The following is a 25,083-nucleotide window of genomic DNA, read 5'->3' on the forward strand; positions in this document are numbered from 1 at the left end:
GATTGTACCTCAGAACCGCAACAGGATTGATGCTGCGTTCCAGTACTAGCCAGGACTGAGCCAGCCTGCCCGCACACTGGCTCTTAATACTGGGATCCAGCATCAACCCTTGCTGCGACTCTGAAGTACAAGCTCTAACAGCCAGTGTTCAGGCATGCTGGCTCATGCCGGGACCCAGCATCAAACCCTGTGGCAGATCTTAGTGCTTGTACTGCAGAGCCGAATCGGGAGTTGGTGCCAGGTCCCAGTGCAAGCCGGGATGAGCCAGCCTATCAGCCAGCCCACTAAAAAATTTACTTGCAGGGGGACAGAGAGGGATGTATATGTTGCACGTAGTAGGGATGTTAGCGATCATATAATTGAATAGTCATGTAACCACATAAAATATCATGTTACGCAACTATTCTATAGACCCCAGTGATGGGGCCAGCTGCCAGTGAAGTCCAACCCCACCCCTGGGGAATCCCCTGCCCCCTTCCTGCCCCCCATGCTACTGCCTCTCTATACAAGGCAGCAGCTTGGGGTGGCAAGCGGGAGCCAGTTTGAAAACCAGCTCCCCTCGCTTACCAGCTGCCAGCTGGTTTTTAAACTGGCTCCTCTCACAGCCCAGCTCCCGCCTGCCACCCTGCACTGCTGCCTTTTGATACTGAGGAAGCAGCGCAGGGTGGTGGGAGGCTCCCCAAGCATGGGGCCAGAGCACAGGCCGCCGGCCCTACTCCTGGGGACAATCGAATACTCATGTAACCACCAAGATTTCATGCAGTTACATGATTGTTCAGTTACACTATATCTAACATCAATAGAACACAGAACGATATGAGAGAGACAGACTGACTACACTAGAGATCTTATAGTGACACAGCTGCACTGCTGTAAGCTTTCTAGGGCAGCTGCTCTAAGCCAAAAGGTAAGCTCTCCAGTCAACTTAATTAATCCAACAAGCACCGTGTGCACTGTCCACAGCAGTGCTAAGGTTAGCCTAACTTATGTCACTGGGGGGCTTATTCACACCATTGAACGTCATAAGTTATACCAAAGTAATGATAGTGTAGATACAGTCTAAAAAGGCCAGAACCATTTACCTTAGAAAAACGATGATTAAGACACACAGCAGTCTGAAATATCATGAATGGTGTCGAGATAAGCAATAGTGAATTATTATTTAATCCTTTGCACAACACAAGAACTAGAGGTCACCCAATGGAATTAACAGACAGCAGGTTTAAAACAAACATGGGAATACTTCTTGACATAATGCACAACCTGTGAAACTCATGCCATGTATGAAGGTCTAAAGCAGGGGTCGGCAACCTACAGCAAACGTGCCACTTATGGCACACGAGCCAATTTTCTGCAGCACGCGAGAGGGAGCTCAGCCCCGCCGCTCTTCCCCCATGCAGCCGCTGGAGAGCACTCTCCTCCCTGCAGCAGATTAAGCTACAGTGGGAGGAGGCAGTGTTGGGGCAGAGGCTCCTTAGCAGCACATTGGCCAGGACCAGAGATGCTTCTGCCGCAGCCACACTGCCCAGGGATGGCCCAGAATCGCATGGCAGCGGCAGCACCACCAGCACCTCCAGCCTCTGGGGACAGCCCTGGACCACATGGCTGCAGCAGTGGGGCCTTTTGGCCATGTGGTCCAGGGCCAGCCCCACAGTGCCTTTGGCCTCCAAGGCCGTCCCCGGACGATGTGGGCATGGCAATGGGACTTCCGGTGGCTGGTCCCGGACCACATGGGCCCTGGCAGCCTGCCCTTTGGTCCTTATCTTACGAAGTCAGGTACGGTCCTCCACACCCTAAAGCCCTCCACTCCCTAATGCCCTCATTCCCCTCAAAGCGCTGCACCCCCAACTTGCTCCAAAACCCTCCCTTGTTCCTGCACCTTTCCTCCTGGCCAGACACCCTACCCTTGCTCCTTCAACTTCCCTGCTGGCCTGGCCAAATACCCCCACCCTGCTCCTGCATCCACCATTGCTGCTGCACTCTCCCTTGCTCCTGCTCCCTCCACATGGCCAGACACCCTACTCTCGGCCTGCTTATGCACCTTATCTCCCATCCAGACCTCACCACCTCTCCCCCTTCTGCATGCATCCCATCTCCCTCCCAGATCCTGCACCCCTTACCCATCCTACTTTTTGGCAGCCCTGTCTCACACTGTACCCCTTGTTTCTGTCCCTGTCCCAGAGTCTAAGGGGGGTCCATAAAATCCAAAACCCCAAAAAAGTAAATTTGGTCTATGGGAAGCCCTGAACCTCAGTTCCTCCATCCCTTCCCTTCGCCCAGCGCCATCAGGCACCAGAGGAGTGAGGTGTCTCAGTTCATCATCATCAACCACCATGGGCTCAATGTCCGTCGGTGTCCGATGCCTACCTCACTATTTCCTTCCATCTTTCCCTGTCCAGTGCAGAGTGGCTTAGTTTCGGGAGACTAGCTCCGCACCAATCCACTATATCATCTACCCATTCTCTGTGGGGTCTGCCTCTCCTATTTGGACCATCCATTATGCCGAATACCTGCGTCTTAACTTTTGGCTCGTCGTTCATTCTGCAGATATGCCCAAATAGCTGTAACTTCCATTGTATAACCTTCTGCAGTAGGTTCTCTTTCAGCTTTATCTTCCTATAGAATTCCTCGCTGGTGACCTTCTGCATCCATCCTATTCTCAGGATCTTTCTATAACAACTTCTCTTGAATGCCAATATCCTTCTCTTCGAATCTTTCGTTATCACCCATGTCTCACATCCGTACAACATGCTGCTAAATACACACATTTTCAAGATGCTCAGCTTCGTTCCTAAGCTAATCGCTTTACTTTTCCAGATCTTATCCATCGCCTTCAAACTCGCTCTTGCTTTTGCTTTTCTAGTTGCTATTTCCTTCTTACAGTCTAGATCATACGTCATGTTGCTCCCCAAATACGTGAACTTCTCTACAATCTCTAGTTCGATCCCATCTACACTGATCTTCCTTCCTATTTCCTTATCTCCAAATACCATTGTCTTCATTTTATCGATATTCATAATCTGTCCATACCACTTACCTTCCTCATTTAGCACCTGCACCATTCTCACTAACTTCTCTTCAGTTAGGTATGTTAAATATCGGGTAATTGAATAGTCAATTCACCTCATCAATTTTTATCAGTTAGTCGACTATTCTATAGTCCCCAGGCAGTCCCTGTCCAGAGGAGGAGGGGGTTTAAGCTCCCGGACCTGGCATGAGCCGAAACTGAGCCAGGCTGCCTGCCTACCTGGCTCCTAAAACATTTTAAATGCACACACACAGCAGTGGTAGGTCCAGGACCCAGGGCGCCCTCGGAAGGAGACCACGGCGGCTCAGTGAGGGGTCAGGGACCGCAGGGTGGCGCGGATGCTCCCACGTCAGCGGACACCCCCACAGTGGACGAAAGGGGTGGGTGTAGCACTGACGTGGGGGGTGGGTCGTACAGGGAGCGGGATACAGGAGGGAGATAGCCAGAGGGAGATGGGGGGAAGAAAGGGAACCGGTCAGCTGGACAGGTGACCCTGTGGGAAGGAAGTGACCCAGCGTAGGGCTGAGTGAACACCTGAGAGTTGGTGCGTTTTGGGGTAATACCCCACCAACCAAGCCAGGGAAGGGCTCCCCATCTTTAGGTCCCTTGGTCAGGACCTGGAGTGAGGGCGGGCCCAGGTCCCCCTTCCGCCACCTTGAATAGAGCCAATGTATGGGGGGGAAGTGGATATGGCTAGAACTACGGGTATGGACTTGTGGGGAGAGAAGTGCTGACCACCAGGACATGTGGGGACATATGTAAATAATTGTGGAAGTACTAAAGAACCCAAGGGTGCTCTTGAAGGTCATTACCCTGCGCTTGGGCACCGGGGCGGGGAGGTAGGATGCGCAGCCTGCCACAGGGCCACATCAGTGAGGGTTGGGGGTTTTTGGAGGAGCTGTGTTGCTTGTCACTTGTGCGAGCCCCAACTGATTGCTCTGTGGTCAGTGATCCCAACACAAAAAAGGTTCCCCACCCCTGCCATAAAGAAAACATGGGAACCTTGTGTGTTGGACATAATATTTTACTTTATTTAAAATAAAGCTTGATTAACCAACATGAGACAATTAAAACACTTAATCTGTTTCATAATTTAAATTAAACCATTCTCCCTAGCTGCAACTGGTTCAGAAAATATGGTCACCGTACCCAGCCTGCCCTCCCGTCTCTTCCCATCCCCCCCAACACAGAGATCCATGAATAAGATAAATCTTGGTATGCTGCTTCGGAAGGGTTTCTGGCCCCTGAACTAAAAAGGTAAGATCCGCATCTTTCTTGATTAATGAAGCTGCTGTAAGTAGGACTATCATTGACTTAAAAAGTATCACTTGCACTCTGACCCGTACGCAGAGGTGAATAAGTCAAATCTCAGCACTCCGCCTCTGAAAGATTGCTGTCTCCTGGTCTAAACGTAGAGATGTTAAAAAGCGATTAATTAAGTTAACATGTAACCACTGAAAATTTATCGGAGGCAGCAGCACAGGGGGGTAGGTGGCTCTGTGGGACCTGGTATGCATGGGGAGCTGGCTTAAAAGCACCTGCTCCCAGTGCTGCTGACTATCAGGAAGAAGAGTAGGGAGGGGGCAGTCTGCATGTAACTAAATGTAAAAACGTAAGAACAGCCATACTGGCAAAGACAAAAGGTCCATCTAGCCCAGTATCCTGTCTTCCAACAGAAGGTTAACTGATGAGCCCAGACTCATCAGTAAACAAAGTACTTGTGTACACTATCACATCCCTAATACAGAGCTCAGTTTTAAATACACTTGTTACCCACAATCATGGTGACATTAACTTGCATCCTGTTTACGTTATGGAGAATGTATCCAATGCATCAGGTGACAATGGAGGAATGTCCTGAAGGACGTAAGTATTTAGGCAGCCAAACAGGGTAAGGATTTAATTATCAGGTTTTACCAAGCACAGAGCAGATCCTGATCATAATAGCCGCAGTGCAAGATTTTCACAGACACACAATCAACAAATTTTATACTACAAGCCATTATTTCAACTCTAGGCATTTTCTACTTAGGATAGATAGAACTATATTTAAAACAGCCAGCTCAGTCAAATGCTCAGTCAAAGGGTGCATGTCATATTAGCCAGTAAATGAAGACAAATGCTTGGTTTTGCGTCATCCGACGCCTGTTGCTTATACACTAAACAAGATTTACATAACTCACAATGGAACTGTGCCAAGACGTTCCTGTTCACTCAACCAGTTAACACAATGATCTAGAGTTTAGTCTACACTGAAATGTCTTCCCCTCATTACCATGAGCCAAGGTTAAAGATATTATAGTAGCCAGACATTATACTACTGCACACAGCTCTTCCTCCTCTCTATCCATAAACATAGAGATAAATCTCCAGACACCCCCAAGACGTCTGATCCCAAGAGTGCAGCATATGAGCCATACAACCATTGCACTAAGATGAAAAAAAGCAAGGAAACAAAATTCAGATCTTGAAGAAAAATTCTGCAGCAATTCTGAAAGCAGCGTGCAGTATTCTGTACTCGGTTTGCTTAGCTGTAGCATACTTCAGAGGGTAGTGGGCTATTCGTGCATCAAGGCCATCTGCCAAGTCTTCTTCCGTCCCTGTGTCATATTTCATCAGATTGCTTTGCCACTGGGAAACAATTCAAAGCCTGCTGCAGCATTTAATAAAAAAACTAAATGAGATGCAAGCTGAAAAGCAGACTTGCTGTCCCAGTGTGTCCAGGTATCAAATACCTTCCCTCCCTGCCTGCCCCTACTCCACTGCACATGTTTAAATTTTGTTTATGGGTTTTTTCCTAAATGCTTTGGCCCTCACAAAGGACGATTAAAGGAAATTTCAAGAGACTAAACAGAAAATGAAAGTAGCAACATGGAAAGTAGCAGGAGCCAGTCAGAATGAGAAAGCAAATCTCCAACTAAAGTTCAAGCCAGAGAACTCTCCGACACGGAACCGCTCTGAGATCCCACTGTGAGGCTAGATGGCACAGCCCTGCTGTATCAGTTGCCTACAACAGCTGCATTTTAAAGTCACAAACTGGCGGGTTACACAATCAGACAGATTAAACAGCAACATTTCCTTGTTGTCATTGCCTTTTTCAAGAGATCAACGCAAGTATGAGCTTAAACGTGGTATGCCTTCTGTTGGGATACCACACCCTTGCTCCAGTAAATGGACGTAGTAGTAAACCATTTGAAATCTGAACTACAAAACTATAGGCAGCTACGATTAAAGTGCCCACCACTAACTCCTTACCTTCCGTTAAGTACCTAGGGCCATTTACAAGCATGAACTTTGAAAATTAGAAAAATACTTAAAAGTAAACATCTACAGAGCTCTGCTTTATATCCAGAGACCATGTTTGCAGTTCAGATACAAATACAGTTTTGGTATCCATGATGTTCATTTTCAAAAGTTAATTTTCACCTCTCCTCCCAAAAGCCCCTTCACTGGCTAAAAGTCCAAGCAAGCAATTTGAGCACCTACATGGTGCCACCTCTTTTCTAGTCTCCATTCTCCATCCCCATTACTATTTGTCTCTATCATAATAGTACATGAAGCACTTTAGAGACAGCTACAAAAGTGAAGGATTTATCGTCTTAACTCATCTATGCATTGGATCCTTCCATCACCTCGACAAACCCCTTGACTTCATTCCTTCATCCACACATTTGGAACAGCAACCCTCTTCCAGTGTGTCAGTCCACCTCACCCTTCATTAAATCCTTTTTCAAAGTTCACTATTCATTCACAAAAACCTTCTGCCTACATTATAAAGTTAATTGAGCAAATGTTTGTGAAGAAGTTTAAAACACAAGTTTAACATCAATGAAGTAGATAGGGTATCCAGGGACAGATTTTAGGGTTGGGGTGAGGGTGGGTACAGAGTTTACATTACAGTAACGTGATGCTTGAGCCCAGTGCGCTAATTACATGCCTTTATGCCAAATTACATCATGCACCCCCTGGGAGTGACCCACACATACAAGGAGCCTGCATCGCCCAAAATACACAAGTAGTGCCCCATACATGGCTTGTGAAGAATATATGCAAATTCTGGTGGATGAGGGGAGGGAAGGGGGGGAGGAGTTACAACACGTGGTTTTTTGAGACATCCATAGAACATAAAGGAGTGTGTAGTGCCTGGATGTAGGTGAATGGATGTTTATAGTAACCCACCATATTTTTATTAGTGAGAGCACTTTCCCTAAAGAGTAGGCATATCATTTTTAGTAACCCAGGCTATACTATTAGGGTAAGAGTGTGTCCCACAGCTTGCATATAAACTAATAAAAAACCTGGAACCATTAAGGCAAGTGTCAAACTTAATCAACAACATTCACATGACTAAGCTGTCACAGTTCCAGGGTTTGCTGCTCCTTTGTCTGCTTTCTGGTGTCAGTGACTGCACATCCATCAGTCCCTGGACCTCATGCCTTTACATATTTTAGATGATATCCCACTCTTAGATGGAGCCCAAGGCTACAGCATCCCACGTGTCGACTGTGCTTATCTTGCTTGTCCAACTGGGTTGAGCACTTGCCATTCCTTCCTTTGAAAACCTGTGACCCATGGTGAAGAGAGTAACCAGAAAGCCTTCTTAATTACCAAGTATTGTTGAATAATAGAAACAAAGCCTTTTGAGAAAAAGGATTTTAAAACAACACGACACAAATCTCTCTTGTACAAAGGTCTACCATCCCCTGATGGCAACTTAGGTACTTCAGACACCCCCCGGCTGTGTCTGCATCTCAGTCCCCCAAACAACAACATTCTCTCTTGAGACTGATTTTTTTTTTTAACCTGTCAGGTTTTTTTCATCTATCCTGGCTCAAACCAGTTTTGTGGGCTAGAAAATAGGAAAAAAACAATAGCCCTCACATTATCTTTTACATTTCAAATGTTTGTGAAGAAATGGCTTATCTTGAACTATTATTTTCCTGCCTGTTTTTTCAAACAACCTCCTGTTTAGTACAACATATTTCATAAACAAGCCAGTAATCAGGTCAACATACAGCATTCATAAATTATTTCAGAGCATCTCCAAAGTAATGTAAGCTTCTCGCTCCACCTCTTTTGTCCAGATTTTGTTTAGACAAACAGCTCTTATCTTGTGTTATTTCAGGTAAAACAATGGTTCCATATTAAGTATTCTTTAGAGGGTACTTTTCAAAGTACATTTACACATGTTAATTGAGTTAATTCTCCCCTACAAAATTAATTGAGTTAATTCTCCTCTACAAAACACGTTAGTATGATCCCTCTTTTCCACATGGAGAAAAAGATGCAGCCGGGTTAATCTGCTTAAGGCCACACCAAATGGGTAGCAAAGCAGGGATCAGAACGTAAATTTGACATTATCAGATTCTGATTTGAACATGCAAATCATTGTTGTAGCCACTATTACATGTTTGCACCTAATCTTGAACAAAGTGGGCCAAGTAAGCTAACAATTCACCGATTCTGTTCATACTGCTCATATGCATGTATAATTTTTGTATTTGAAGTAATGAGTGTTGGCTCTGTACTTGTATTTCAATTGTTTGCTTCTGGGAGATTCCAATAAGCTTCACCTACCTAATGTGAAAGGCTTTCTAGTCAAGTGAATAGCAGTACTTGATTGGCAATGGGCCTTAATAGGTGCCAATCCACATGGAACTTTGTTGAGAAACTTCAGAGCAGCTTGGCTGCTTGCTTTAAAAAACAGCAAGCAAATGGTCTGGTAGCACTTTATAGACTAACAAAATATGTATAGTATCATGAGCTTTCGTGGGCATAGCCCATTTCTTCATCGGAAGAAGTGGGCTGTGCCCACGAAAGCTCATGATACCATCTACAGCTGTTCTTGCGCAAAAACTTACGGACTGTCTAGACTGCATGCGCATTCTTGTGCAAGTAAATTTACAGTAAAGTTTCAGAAAAGAGTGCTTCTTGCACAAGAGTTATTCCTCTCCCCAAGGCGGCAATGACAGGCAACAGCAGTTTCTTGCACAAGAAACCCCTATGGCTAAAATGGCTATCAGAGCTTTCTTGCGCAAGGGAATGTCCACACTGCCATGGATGCTCTTGCGCAAAAGCACATCTTGGGCAAGAAGCCTGCAGTGTAGACGTAGCCCATATGTCTAACTTTACACCCAAGAGGGATACATACACAGAAATAAGAAACGGAACCAGCGGATTAGGACATGAAGATTGATAGGTTACATTAAATAATTTGCTCAAAGCACCTTTGAGTTAGGTATACTTATGTCCATAAGTCCATTTCATAAAACATGGGGGAGGGTCACACACCCTATACTGAAATGTATTCTTTCATGTTTTAAGATTTCATAAGTCAAGTGTTCACAATGGAGAATAAAATATACTATTACTTAAATGATTTGTGAAATTAATTCTTGTCCATTAAGTGCTCTGAAATCCTTTGATTAAAGATACTACGGAGAGCAAAGAAAAAAAGATTCTGTTGTATCCACAAAAGCTCATGATACAATCTACGTTTTGTTAGTGTTTAAGGTGCTGCTAGACTATTAGTTGTTTTTTAAGTTGTTCCAAATTAGTGATTCACCTCCATAGTACTTCAGGAACTAGAGATATTTATATGCTGATTTCTTTTTATTGGCTTCTCCCCATCCCTATAGCCAAAGCCATTTAGTATGAGTATGAAAGCTACTAAACTTTCAGATTTTTCAATAAGAAAAACCAACCAAATCAGATAAGGCAAAAATCAGACTTTTCAGTACAATCCTAAGCTAAGGTTGCTTCCCAGCTCACCATACAACATTACCTAATCCACCCCTTAAACTCTGAGTTTCATGCAGGATGCAATTATGACACTGAAAGCAAGAAACATCCTCCAGTTATTTTCCTGTTTCACCTGAGCTAATGAGTTGACCAAGTCACTTAGTTTCATGATGCAACTCTAATGCAAAGTAAGAAAGAGTTATATTCCTTTTCTTGTGGATGCTCTTCCAGGGATGTTGCATAGTCTCCCGCTTTACAATAATGAGAAGTGAACTACTTGAAGTTCAATATTTATAATTTGCATGCTATGCATACTAAAGGCTGAAACTCTGTGGTTTGGGACTCTGGTACGGCAACATCTGTGGTCCAGAAGGACCACGGATATTGTTGGACTAGAGAGTCCCATCACAGAGGTTGTGAGAGGCTGGGGGCGAAGCTGGCCAGTGGAGCCCATGGGGCACCAGAGTCTGCAGCAGTAGAGTCGGGAAGATGGTGGGAGCGCAAGAGCCCATGGGAATTTGCAGCGGGCCAGGAAGCAGGCGGAGCCGCCAAAATTTGCAGGACATAGAGGACACAGTCAGCGGGGCCAGGAAGTGGGGGGCTGCTGCAAGCACCCCTGGGGCCACCAAGCCTGTGGGGCTGCCACAGCCAGGAGGTTGAGGCAGTAGAGCCAGGTAGTTGGGGAGAGGAGCCCAACGGAGAGGCTGGCATGCACACACCTCAGCCTTCCCTGGTCCAGAGAACTCTTCTGTCCAAGCCAGACTAAGGAAGTCCAACCTGTAGTATTCGGAAGGAGACATGAAAAACAAGAAAAATCACAACCCTTACTCCTCCCATACAACAGAGCAGAACAGTGATGCAAGAATTAACTACAGTATGGAGCACTAGATGCTAAACAATATTATAGAGAAGCACTCTCAGACTTTTTAAATTCTTCAATAATATAACAACCTCAGCTAGGTGGTTCATGTGAATATAGTTGAGAGAAAATACACAAGAGAAATACACAGCACAGTAGATTAATTATTTCTCCCTCCTCGGTAATGGAACTTGATACAACTTACCTTAGATTGTTCTGCTTCCTACCACTGACCTGCGAATATGGAAAACCTATGTACTTCATTTGCCCCACCTGTTGGGTAACTCGAATGGAACTACTTATCGACTTTGGGCCAAATGGGAAAACTCACACCATTTGCTGGTTTTCAAACAGCAGACTCCTCAAAGGAATATCCCTGAGAGAGGGCCAAAGAATGGGAAAAAATGTTAGAAAATCCCAAGTGAGAGCGCGCTAATACTGAATGTTTTAGCAGGCATGAGACATGGTGACAAAGTAGAAAGATACAAGATGTTTTATAACACTGGATATGTTAATCCATCACTTAACTGCTTGTGAGACACACCATTCTCTAAAGCCACATTTCAACATGAGTTATAGAAATCTTCACTATTGACTCCTCTCTCTCTCTCTCTCAAAAAAAATCAAGACTATAGGAATTTGTGACTTAAGGGAATTTGAAATACACACACACACACCCAAAAACTTTCAGTTCAACGGTCTCTCAAAAGGTCATCCATTATCAAGTCTCCTAAAGAATTCTGATCAGAAAACCAAAATTTTACAAGTTTTCTGCTTCAAATAGCTACTTTCAAATGATAAACCAGATTTGAGACTATGTTAGAGGTTATGTAACTGTTAGTTTCTTCAGGATGGAAAAAATAGTTTTAAAAATAAACCTACTGAAAATTATGACAACCCTATATTAAGATCTACACATATTATTAATATTAAGCCAACATGTCTGCCACTACAGCTTTAAATCAAAGTCTAACCACTGAACTGGTGAAAGTCACTGACTAATCAGCTGAAATCAATTTGTTAAAGTGCAAACCAAGTTCTCATAGCAGGTAGACTCTTCTGCAGATGCAGAGACTGTACTTTCATTATCCAACTAGTTCAGTGCAATAAATAGTCCATTCGAAGTTGAGAAACTATTCAGAAATTGAAGGAGAGACTGGAAGACTAAAGTAATGTATAAATAAGAACTGAGTGAAGGAGGATGAAATCTATAGTTCTATAAAAATAAAGGATGAAGTTACTAGAAACAATCTATTCAATATATTAACTACAAAAACTAATGCCTTAGTTTAATAAATGCTATTACATCCAAAACATGTCTTGATAAAATTATGAAAAAGTAAGTATCAACATATCTGTGGTGGTTGTATTAAATGAAAACAATTTTTAAAATTACATTATTGTGCAATTTTAACTGAATTCCAACTTCCATCCAAATGCAGCTTGATACAAATCACAAGTTAAAAATTAAGCCAGTAAATATTAAGTGACTCATCCACCATTTTCCAATATAAAAAAGGGAAAGTCAAGAATGTGAATAAATGTATATTAAACTAACTACTTAAATGTGTAGTTATAATAGATTCTGGCTAGCAAACAGCAATAACAAGTTGATGTAAAAGCTATATTCAGTTGTAAATTACATGTTTTAATGGTTACCAACCAATGAGAATCAACCATTTAAAGACAAACTACAAATGCAAAACAAGATTAAAATTATAGTAGGGGGCTGTGCCCCCTGCTTGCTACACTTGCCAACCCCAATCTCTGGAAGTAGGCAAGCCTCTCACACCCACACCCCGGCCGCCAGGGACTGCCCCAGCCCTGGCCTCTCGGTCCCTCTCCCCTGCCCGACAGGGCTAAGCTAGCCGCAGCCTCTCAGTCCCCCCCCACAATCCTAGTGTCCCGGCTCGCCTCCAGAGGAGGACCAGGGCCGAGCTAGGGGACGGCAGCAGCAGCTCCTCACTGTGCTCCAGGACCCAGCACCTTCACCTTTCTCAGGCCAGGCACTTGGTTCACCACCTACATGACACTCCAGCCTTTTCCCACCTCCCTGCAAGATCAGAGCACCAGCTTCCAACCTGTGTAGGGAGAGGAAATGCCATGAGGTGGAAGGGTGTGTGGCTCCCGCACCCCCACCATGTGGAATGGGTGGGTGGCTCCCGGCCTGCCGAAGTATGGGGAGGGAGGGAGGAGGCAGGGCAGCTGATGGTAGAGGGAAGAGCTGTGGGACACAGAGTAACGTGATGATGTTACTCTTGTCATCTCACAGGAAAAAATTTTATATAGGGAGAGAGAGGAATTAAGATGTCCTGTTTACTGATTTAAATGATTAATATCAGTGATTTATATCAATTCATGCTGCTTTCCTTTAGGAAGTCTGTCTCAAAGTATTAATGAACATATGTATTGTTTAACCATTACCTATCACCCCACCTGTACCAGATCAAGCATTTTGTCTTCCAAACAATGGAAAGCAGGCTTAGAGACAGAATCATTACTGTGACATTATGAAAAAGGACACAAAAATCAAGTCACACCCAGCAACTGAACCATCTTAAGCAGGTGGTCAGAAGCTTTAAGCATGAGGGAAAGTATTTTGAGAATGTCACAGCAGGAGCCATTAACTACTTGCAGCTTTTAGAAATAGGCATTAGCATCAGAAGAGCAATACACTTCACAAAGCGACAAAGATATATCAATGCCAACAAACGTGCGAAAGAGTCTAGTAACATTTGTAACTCCTCAGTTATGATCTATAATTGTCTGCATTAAAATAAAGGAGGATAAGTTATGGAAACAAAACAGGTCTAGGCATGTACTGCAACTCAGCTGGACTAAAATGATAATATCCCTAATTCCTTCCACTACAGTTGTCTGCCTCCACTTTCATTTCACACCCACCCAGTTTTTCAGAAATCTGTAGCTCACTATATAAAATTATATGGTGTGTCTATCTCAAGCTGGAAGTTTATTTTGTTAAAAAAGTAAATTATTAGGACAACCACCAGAGTTATGAAGGAGGAAACTTTGCTGGTTTGGGTACTTTTGTACTCTTTCAGGATGTGAACGTGTACCTGTGTCTGTGGTAAACTGAAGAGCCTGGGCTCATCAATTAACCCTCGCGGTTACACAAAGCACCCCCCACTCCCATGCTTCCGCATCTGTATCAGAGGCGGCAACACTTGGCGGGGGATGGAGAAGCACAAACAAATTTGTGTAGTGAGCTGCTGCTCCCCCCCCCCCGTAAGTGTGTAACAGCTGAAAAATTTCAGCAGTAACACATTCACACAAATAAATGCATTTTAATATCCCTTAAGATGGCATTTTGAATAATCTAACCTATGGTCTCATGATTCTAACCAAATTTCAGGACATGTCGGTATAGGGATATGTGGGACCACGGATACAAAGATACAGAACTGCAAAAGTCAGTGGCTATACATTTCAGACTGACTCCAAATGAAGGACTGAGTAGCTGAAATATTTTTTAGTCCACCTATTGACAACTGACACTATACTTACACACTGACATCCTGTTATCTCTAACTGCTGTGGGGCATTTTGGTGACAGTGCTTCAAGAGCTATCCAGCCTATTAGAGGCAGAAAAGTGACTGCGTAGAAAGAACGGTAGCTCATCAACAGCTTCCAAGTCACTGTATTCAGTTTAAGTTATACGAATTTTCTGACAGCATTAGCAAGCACAACCAGCAACCTGGAAAAATTAAGTACTAGTCCATGTTCTTAAATAAGTGTTCAGCAGATCATCGACATGGCCAGAGTCAAGAGAAAAAACAGTTCACTCAGAAAGCTACTATATATTGATTCTTCATGTCACCCAGTAGTACAAATATAGCTTTGTTCACTGTATTGTCCAGAGGAATCTGAAGTCACAGGGGAGAAGTAGTGGTGTACATTAAGAAAGCACTTGTTTTCATCCTGTCACTTCTTGAACAAAACTCTGAAGAGTGGCTGTCTTGTGGGGAAAAAAAAAATTTAGAGATGAAAGAAAGGGAAGCATTTGGAAAATTCTTCTGCCTCATAGTTGTGTCTTGCTTTTTATTGCCAAAAACACTAGCTTGCAAATTAGGTCTGAGCATCCTGAAAGTCAAGAAGGGAGTGGAGTCAGAGTGCTACACAACAACAATAATTAGGAGTGGCAGAAATTATTAGAAATTACACTGAATACAGGGAGAAATTCCTGACTAAAGTATGAAGCTGTGGGATATTTCAACAAGTGGAAGACAGAGAGAGTCTGGATATCACTGACAGCAGGGATAGTCAACCCTTTTCATAGTTTGAAAAATAAACTATCCCAAATGCCCACACAAATATGACAAAAGGGAACTGCAAGACAAGGCCAGGGAGGCAATAATTTTTATTGGACCAACTTCTGTCAATCATAATCTGTAAGGTTTTTTGTTTTTGTTTTTAAGATAAATTATCAGGGGACCAACCAACACTTTTCACCAACACTACATGCAACAATTAGGACACGTATGTGTGGATTTGTAATTGCTTTTATTTCAATTTGCATTATCTTTTTGGAAAAGGAAGATCCACAATCAACCTTTCATTTCATTTCATTTCATCCCCTCCTCTCACCTGATGTCTCAGATGGAACAGGAGAGCCAACTAATTCTAATCAGCCAGCTCTCCACCAACCTGGTAGACATATTCAAATCATACTTTTTGAACCTGTGAATTAGACAACTTGCACTAGGGAACATACAAGGTTGGTTCAACCGTCAGTGGAGATAACAGTCAGAATGGTGTTCCGTGGAACCCCAGGGTTCGCAAAGTGAAAATAAGGGTTCTGCAAGAAAATTCTATTACAATAACATTTTATGATTTAAAATAAAAATTAATATTTAAGCATTTATGAATTTAATTGAAAACTATTTTCATTTGTGTTTGCCGTGATAAGTGTCCCTGTATAATACTAGCTTTGCCAGAGAGTGGGGACGATGATGTCACTACTCAGCAGTGCAATCGCCTGGTAATTAAGACTATTTCTCCCTCTCAAAAATGTAATGGATGAAGCAGTACAGATTATTAATTATATAAAAACTCGACCATTACAATCAAGACTCGCCAGATATGCGAATCCAACTTTTCAGTATTAAACCAAATATAAAAAGAATTTGCCAAGAAAAGAAGAAAAACCACTCTTCGCATTGAAAACTGCCAATATAATGCGTATTATTTTTTTAGCTTTATTTTTTGTACACATAAAATGTGATTTTTGTTTTTAAATATGTGCAATTAAATTAAATGTTGATCTCATGACCTTTTTTAGCATTTGTTTATTACTATCTTTACTTATTTATGGTCTAATTTTTCAGTTCCATATACAAGACTGTTATTAGGGGTTCCGCAAAAATCTTTCGAGTTTAAAAGGGTTCCGTGTCCAAATAAAATTGGGAAATACCGAACTAGATGAACTAATTAAAAAACAATTTCTAATATCCTATGAACTCATCTGCTCCCAATGCTTATTTCTTATGTGATATCATTCTCTGACCTAAGATTTACTATTGTCTAAACCACCAGAATGCTCATACAACAAGATGTCTCAAGTCAGATGGGACAGGAAACACCCAAAACAAAGTACTCCGATCATGTTTCATGCAAATATCTTAATTTAAAAAAAAAAAAAAGACAAGAAATATAACAGGACACCTTAAGAACAAGGATGTAAAATCCTGATTAATCAGTTAACTGGTCAAACCAAGGGTAGGGAACCACAGGTCCAGGGGCTGGATGTGGCCTTCAGCTTGCCTGGACCCAGCCCACCAGGCTCATGACCCCCCCACCCAGCATTGGGGAGCTCATATTGGTGCTCCCACCTCCTTTCCCCCCAAATTCCCCCGGGCTAGCGCACACAAAATCTACTAGGTTGGGCCCCCTAGGCTCTGGTGTGTGAGGGTATGTTGGGAGTGCCTTTCTCCATTTCAGTCAGGGGCCACACCAATAAGGGGTTTGTTGTGGGTTTTTTTGCTTCTCACTTGTGTGCAGCCCCTGGCTGATTTTTCTGTGAATGGGTGGCCCCCAACCCAAAAAAGGTTCCCCACCCATGAGATAAACATTAGGTTAAGCTAACATTTAACCAGTTACCCAACTAATTAGGATCAGGGGCCAGCCCCCAACCCCCAGCAAGGAGGCAGGCCACTGGCCCCAAGCGGGCAGGGAACTGCTTCTGGACACTGGTTAACCATAACCCCGAAAGCATCACCTGGTAAGGGTGATGCTTACCAGATAACCAGTTACCCTTTCACATCCCTACTTAAGCATCTAAGTCCTTTTTCCATAAGCATTTAGAACACTTAAAAGTCAATCAAATATCCTACACCAGAGATGGACAAGATATGGCCTGGCTTACCAAGCCTTTTAATCCAGCTCGCCTGCCCCTGCAGCACAGAGCTGCAGTGCTCAAAGCAGCCAGCTGCTCCCTGTGGTTCTCTGTGCTGCAGGGGAAAGCTGGGGGAGGGCTCAAACCCTGTTAAAAAAAAATCTCTGCTCCTTTTGGCCGGAAACCAACCAATGGGAGTTGAGAGCTTTTACTGGGAGCAGGAGAAGCAGGTAAAGCATCCCCGTCCCCCAGCTCTGACAGCCACATGGAAAAGCCAGCCAGGAGCTGCTCCTACTGGGGCCTGATATGTGGGTGGACTTACTCTAAAGGACCCTCCCCTACAGTCCTAGACTCCAACTGATTCCGGGGGACAAATAAAGAGAAAACTGAGCATGGAGGTCAAAGGGCTAAAACGAGGCAGTCAGATGGGGACACTGAGCAGAGAGCCCCGGACAGAGCCCAAAGCCCCTCAAAGGCCTTGAGGGGGCCAGTGGACGCCACCCAGTAGAACTCTGCCCGGACGCATGAATGGATACAGGAGCAGCAATAGGCAGCCCAGTCGCAGGCCCCTCCTTCAGTATACCTCTGCTCCATGGTCTTATAAATTGCCATCTTGGCCATAGCTGGGAGCTGATGGCAGGCAGATAAGTCTACCTGAGTGTGCTGCTGGCTAGGAGCTGCTTAGGTCACTGCCAATCCACAGACCAGTGCGGGGCCACAAACCGCTGGCTGCCAGGCCATGCCCATGCCTCAAGAGGCCTGTATGTGGGGAAGGAGTGTGTGTGCAAATGCACCCTCACCCTTCATCTCTGTTCTAGTCTCTCACATAGCCTGATGGGGGTGCCAGGCCCTTGGCCACCTTTCCCCCCCCCCCTTTGCCCAGCTCAGTGGGGGGCAGGAGCTGCTGAAGGGAGCGAGCAGGAAGCCAGCTCACAGTGCTTTGCCTGCCCCGTGGAGCACTAGCTGCCACAACTCTGGCCCTGTGGCTGGGTGTTAATTCCAGCTTCTCTCCCTAGCGTGAAGCACTGGCACAGCCACGGCAGAATGGACCCAAATGTTGCTGGGGGAGTCGCAGAGGGACTGCCAGGGGGCCCTGGCTGCTGACAGGAAGCTCCTGCAGAGACATGAGGCCTTCCTGCCTGCCCCAAGCATGTCCCCAAGTCCTGGAGGTGGGTGGGAGCATTCTGGTTTCTCATGCAGCAGCTGTTCCTGCCTTCTCCAGGGGCACCAGGTAGGCTGGAGCCACTCTGCCTGGCTCACATGTGGGGCGTGCAAGCTGGGGAGCCTAGCTGTGCGCATCTCCCTCTGTCAAGTGGTAGGTACTAATTCACTGAGGTGGGCACAGAGGGAAGTTTGGGGTATCTAACTTGTTTCTCTCTGGGCTGCAGGCAGAACAAAAGGACTAGCTCATGACACTTGCATGATTACATTTCAAAGTTTACACAGGTGTTAATGGCTTAATACAGGGCTACTCAACACATGACCTGTTGTTTGCAGCCCACGGTGGGGTTTGGGTTTAGGGTGCAGTTTGGGTTGGTAAGTGTTTTAGTAGTTAAATTTCTGGACTCTTGTGAAGCCAAAACAAGTAGTCAATATGGTGGTCTTCTGTTGATATGTGTTTTAGTAGATAAATTCCTGGACTATTATTGCTCATTAAAAGTGCTGTCAGGTGGGTGGAAATCGGTTAATATTGCCTTTTATTAATATCAGCAGAATTGACATAAATGGGGCATGCATGTTGTGTAGTCTTGCCTTGATCTTTGTTTTCATGCCCATCAGTGTGAAAGAAGCTATTTGCATATATATATTTGCAGGGCTCGACAAACCACAGTTTCTACTCGCCTGTGGCAAGTAGATTTCAGCCGGTCGTTCCGTGCACCCCATTCACCAGCACTGCGCATGTGCGGTGCAGGGCTGGCGAGTAGCTCTTGCCACAGTTTGTCAAGCCCTGTATATTTGCATATACATGCAACCACACTTAAGTTGCAGCTCTCGGCATGTGCTGGGATTATTGTTGTGGCTCCCAGGGCTTCCAAAGTTGAGGAAAGGATTCTTTTAACAGTATTATTTTTAGTGATGTAGGTACCTGCAAACTCTGATACATTACAATGACATGTATTGTCGGTGTACAGATGCAATGCAAAATAACACGTGATGTCTTAAAATTAATTACCATAATGAATATGCAAATAAAATGTTACTGGTCTGCCAAAAGTTTGTGAATGCTTTGCCAGTCCGTGATGTTAAATTGTAGTTATCTGAATAATCATGCAATCGATACAATTGGTATTGACTACATAATTAGTTGATAAGAATCGCTCTGCCGAGTGGCAGCGGAGATAGCTCCAAGAGCCAGCTCAGCCAGGACTCAGTAGTCTCGGCCCATGCTGGCTCCGGGAGTCACCTGTGCTACGGTATTGCATTTTAACTATAGTAAAAGCAACTGGGCTCTTACTATAGTTAAAATGCAGAGCCACAATATCCCAGGTCAGCGTGAGCCAGTGTTCGCAACAGCCAGTCCTGTCCCCCCCTGAACAGGGACTGCTACCGGAGCAGCGCCTGCGCACGGCCTGCCCGGGCTACTAGGAACAGGAAATGCTTGGCGGCGGTAGCCCCTGTCCATAGGGGGACCCAGCTCCCCGCTGGGACCCCCACAGACAGAAGCTACTACAGTGCTTTTAAGCCAGCTCCCCCTAGCACCAGCTCCTGTCCTCCCTCCCCCTTGCTGCTTCTAAGAGGTAGCAAGGGGAGGGAAGCAAGCATTCGATACTCCAGTCGACTACTTGCTAACATCCCTAGTACACAGTATAAAAAAGATTGGGAACCACTGGCTTAGGTAAGCATCTCCTGGCCAGAGCCTGCCTCTGGCACCCCACACTCTCCCATACTCAACCCACTCCCAGACTCTGCACCCATCCCTCCATGCCTCCCCTAGGCCAAAATTCTCTTCTGTACCCAGACTCCCTCCCAGATCCTGCACCCTATCTCCTGCCCCAGGTCACAACCCTGTCTTTCATCCAAACTCCCTCTTATACCCCATACTCTCCTGTACCCCAGTCTCCTACCTTGAGCTCCCTTCTGCACCCAATCTCCATACCAGACCCTGCACCCAACCTCCACACCAGACCCTGCACCCACTCCACACAAAAGTGCAGCCTTTGATCACTTACCCAAAATCTTGGAGTGCCCCCCTCATCAAAAATTATTGCCCATCCCATCCTATACCTTGCTCTCAGCCAAGGGGATTGTATCACACCTCACACACTTGGAGTACATCTACACTACAGAGGAAGACCAAAGGTGCTGCTGTCGATCTTCCAGGGTTTGAATTAGCAGTCTAGTTAAAACAGGTAATTAGAAATGAGAGGGACACTCCAGTTGATGCCAGTAACCCTGCTTTCACGAGGAGTAAGGGAAGTCAAAGGAAGAGTGTTAAGGTAGCTGAAGATGTGATTGAAGTTATTCAATCATTTTTAAAGACTATCACTATAAAGGATAAAGGAAATTCAATAAAACCCTACGACAAAATAGTAAGCACAGAGGAGTGCTATCTAAAACAACACACTTAAACAGAAAACTAAGGTATTTATATAGCACCTAAAATAATTGGCCGTGGTAGTCCATTAAATCCAAGCTGTGTCAGGCCAACTGCAGTCAATAAAACTGTAGACTGTATCTAAGCACAAAGATTTATAATGCTGAGGAACAAATAAAGCTAAGGCCATACATTCAATGTCATCTTTCACGTTTTCTGACAAAAGTTTTGCATATGGAATTGCTTTTTTTTTTTTTCTGTTTATGGGAACCTTTTTTCTTCAAGTGTACTTCCACTTACATACACATGCAAGTAACATGATGAATAGCTCCCACTGTTGAGGCAAAAAACCAGCTCTATGCCACTGACACATCCTAACCCATTTCCTGAAGTGGACCTTTCCTTGAAGAGTGCCACTTCTGTAAAGCGTGCATCTGTCCTAGGAATGCAACCTAAAGACCTATGTGAAGAGGCAGCATTTAGGCTCCCATCTTAATGTAACCTGACAAGCAGTTTTAATGTCTAAGGTAACAACCGAAGGTGGGATAAAACTAGTTTCTCGCTCTGAATGTACACAAGCTAAGTGATGTGATGTTTTATGTGATGAAACAGCAGTCAGACTGTGCCTGACCAATGCCGTCTAATTAGTTTGCAAAGGTGAGTATCTCTGATATTCTAAACACAAGGGCATAGCAACACATCCACAGCCCCCAGCAAAGGTTCCAGATGGTTGCACTAGGCAATTGCTTACCTGTGTTGAGAGCTCTCATATAAAGATATAGCATTGTGGGCTTCTACCATGCTAGACCAGATTTCATTACACCTTTAAAAAACAAATCCCATCTCAGGAAATGACATGCAATAGAAGTCTTAATACAAAGATTTCTCTTAAAGAAAGCGAAGAATAAAACAAATTAAGGTTTACTACAATAACCCTGAGATTTATAACGGACACCATTTGGCAACCAGTTTTCACCACCTGCCAAACCTCAATTAAATGCTACATTTATTATGCACATAAATAAGGGGAAATAGTGAAACTGACTCCACACAAAGTGATAAAGAAAAAAAAATCATTTTTCTCTAGCCTCTTACTACTACAATAACCTTGTAACAAAAGTAAAATTTTCTGATAGATGATTTATAAAAAATTAGTAGTGTTCATGAATACCAATTGCACTTTACTCAAAAATTACTTGACTATATGAACTTTGCTCTGCAGTCATTTTCCTGTGGCTAAATAATCTGGTTCTACCTATCTTGAGCACTGACAAAAAATAATTGTCTTAATGTAAGAAGAGCTATAAAAGTTCCAGTGTATGCACACTACATTACACCTATCCACTTTAAATATTCCAGTTTCCTGGAACATTAAACACAGTAAGGCTTTTGATACACATTTCTAATAGACTTTACTAGAGGTTTGGAGGGAAGAGTACACAAGTTCAGACATGTTACTACTCATGCCATATCACAAAACTCAAAGCTGTTCTAGACACCTGAAACTTAACTTGACCACTAAAATAAATCTGACCAGCACATTTTTCCCCAGTACTTAAACATAAGGTGCCAGATGCCATTCAGTGTCAGCTAGCCAATTTTCTGGATTACATAACATCTGGAGGGGATGGTAACACACGCAGAATGATAGATAAATACGTTATTTAATGAAGGGCAGTTATTATCCCAGATATATTGTCCATAAAATGGTCACTGATTATGCTATCCACATAACCTCCAACAATAAGTGATAATTTAGTGTCAAAGCAACACAGCGAACTTAACTCAGTACCAGGGAAGAGTATCAAGTCTGCCAAGAGGCAATAAAAGCTAACCCCATGACACACTTCTCCCCTCAATCACAAAGAACTCCTCACCAAAAAGCATATTCTGGTGGTGTACAGAACATAAGCCAGAATCTAAAAGACCAAAAAAAATTGAAGCAGCTTGGATTTTGTCATCCAAAGGAAATGATTTAGAAAAAGGGGGAGAAAAATATAGTTCAATTAAATGTTGAATTGATAGCTCTTGATCATCAAGGGAAAATAACCATGGAAATCTGTGCAATATCTGGGTGCACTCTACCGGAAGGGTTTTTACTGTATTGGTAACTTATTAGGCAGGGGACTTTCTTAAAGCCATGATTCTCAGTTAGGTTTACATGTACCTTATGGGAGTACTCAGAGATCTTCCAGGGGGTACATCAACTCATCTACGTATTTCCCTAGTTTTACAAGAGATTACATAAAAAGCACTAGCAAAATCCACACAAACTAAAGTTTCATAGAAAATTAATTCTTTATACAGCTTTGTATGCTTTACACTGAAATGTAAATACAATATTTATATGCCAATTGATTTATTTTGTGGTATGACATTTTATATGGTAAAAATGATAAAGTAATCTGTAAAACTCAATTAGCATCTGCTCCAATCCCTCAATTCACATACTAGAAACAGTGTTAACATTAAAGATATGAATTTAGGCACACAAATTTGAAAAGGTCAGTCTAAATGGTGACCAATTTAAAATTTTGAACAGTACTCCCCAAACCATGTTATGTCATTTAGGTTTACTCCTTTCATACAAAAGCGGAACAGTCTGAGCTGTGTACAAACCAGCATCCAAAAGTTAAACATGGCAAAAAAAGCGTGACTAATTGTGTTGAAAATTCATTAAATAAAAACAGTTGTCAGAATTGCTGACACATGAGGTTTTACCCAAGACTTATTTTTATGAGTGATTTATTCATGCCTGAAAGTAGTAACAAAAGTATTAAGTAGCCGAGCAATATTCCTGAAGACAAAGAGTATATTCCTAATACAAAACAGAATATTACAGACGCACAAAAACATGCCTTTATGTTAATATGATAACTTTTGAGTTCACACTGTTTCCTCCAAGGAAAGTACAGAACATATAGCAGACAGTTCGCATTTATGTTACCATTCCAAAACATTTGAATAGGAAATATTTTGTCATGAACACACTTACCCCAAAGAAACTCAGCACCGCCTTACGTGACACCTTGCTTGGATAAAAGAGGCTATCTTAATATCGATCCAACATTTCCTGATCAATCTTTTCCCAAAAAGACACTCTCCAGTGTTAAATAAAACAGGGCTCTAGCCAAATGTATGACTAAATATTACACTGTTTTCATTGTTATCCTTTCAAAGGAAGTTTACTCACTTCGTAAGTGAAATTTTTTTTCTCATTGCCACCTGGACCTGTAAGTCAAACTAGATCTTTCTACCATTGATGTTTAACACCTGAAATTTCAATTCAGTAACTTGCTGTGATGGTTGAAACAGAAGAGACTGCGGCTCACTTTCATATAACCTTGTGAGTATTGTGAGGCAAACAGGAATAAGACGTCGTCTCACCAAAGTTAACAAATGTACTGGGAAAGATGCATGGGAACAAGATACCACATTTTTATTCCAATTGCCTTTACATGACCCTGGGGAAGCCAGCAGGACTGGTCAGCAGGTGATGTCAGCAGGAGAGGGTGCTCATGTCCCCTTCAGCAGTGCAGATACAAGTATCTGGGCTGCATCCCGGCTGAGAGAGAAGTTGGAGACTGAGCGCCCCATCCCCCCATCCCATCCAGCTGCAGACAGGCTCCCCAGAGAACCCCCCACACGCTCAAGACTGTGACAGGAAAAGCTCCCCGAGGAGGGGGGGCACCTGAGAACTCTCCCCGGGCAGACTGCGTGCGGGTCCAATTGCGAGTCTTCCCCCCGGAGCGCACGGAACCCCCGAGCCGCGGGGCGCGCCCAGCAGCTAGGAAAAGGCTGCCCGGGCACCGGGGCAGACCGCGATCAGAAGGCAGGTGCCGACAGACTCCGCAGCCCTACCTGGCCGGCCCCCCCCAGGCCTGCTCCCTCCCGCCAGCCTGCGCTCCCCCCGGGGCCGGCCCAGCAGCGGCCTGCGCTCCCCCCGGGGCCGGCCCAGCCCCCCCGGCCCCTCACCAGTTGGTCATGTCCAGGAAGAAGGCGCAGCCGGCCGGGCTCAGCTGGAAGCCCAGCAGCCGCTGGAACTCGCCGATCAGCACGTCCTTGTCGGTGGTGCCCAGGCAGCTGAACTTCTGCATCAGCTCGGCGTCCAGGTCCACGTCCATCCCCTCCATGGCGCCGGGGCCGCCGCTCCAGCCCGCTCCGCTAGGCCCCGGGCCTCCCCTGCTCGGCTCCGCCGCCCGTCTCCTCAGCGCTGCATGGAGGGGGAGGGGACGAGGGGGGGAGCGCGTCCCGATGCACGGCGCATGCGCGGGCCCGCCCACGCGCGGGGCACGCCACCGCTAGCGTCATCACGTTGCGTGACCGCACAGACGTGGTGACGTCACCCAAAGGAAAAATACAAACAGCGCCCCACCCGGGAGCCGTCTCCGCGGAGTTCCGCAGGGGCACGTTATTTACGTATGCAAATTAGCCATGACGTATGTCAACACCTATTTTGCATATGGGGTGTGTATGCATATTAATAATTTTCCTATGGAAATCAGATTTCACGTATGCTAATTGTTCACATGATTAAAATAGCCGTGCAATCAAGAGTCTATTTTAC

At 44.3% G+C, this 25,083-nt stretch overlaps 1 protein-coding gene across 5 annotated transcripts in view; it reads right to left on the reverse strand.

Moving 5' to 3' along the window:
* Nucleotides 1-24,797, reverse strand: part of ILRUN (inflammation and lipid regulator with UBA-like and NBR1-like domains) — a 58,988-nt gene extending 34,191 nt beyond the window's left edge. For 2 of the 5 annotated variants that reach the window (XM_075910311.1, XM_075910308.1), the window contains exon 1: nt 24,492-24,790. In XM_075910311.1, the coding sequence (XP_075766426.1) occupies nt 24,492-24,649 (158 nt within the window). In that variant the 5' untranslated portion in view covers nt 24,650-24,790. Of the gene's footprint in view, nt 1-24,491 lie in introns of all 5 variants that reach the window. The other 3 variants (XM_075910310.1, XM_075910309.1, XM_075910312.1) reach the window with 3 other exon arrangements.
* Nucleotides 24,798-25,083: the final 286 nt, after the last annotated feature.

The sequence above is a fragment of the Pelodiscus sinensis genome, chromosome 27 (genome assembly GCF_049634645.1).
Source record: "Pelodiscus sinensis isolate JC-2024 chromosome 27, ASM4963464v1, whole genome shotgun sequence".
NCBI lineage: Eukaryota > Metazoa > Chordata > Testudines > Trionychidae > Pelodiscus > Pelodiscus sinensis.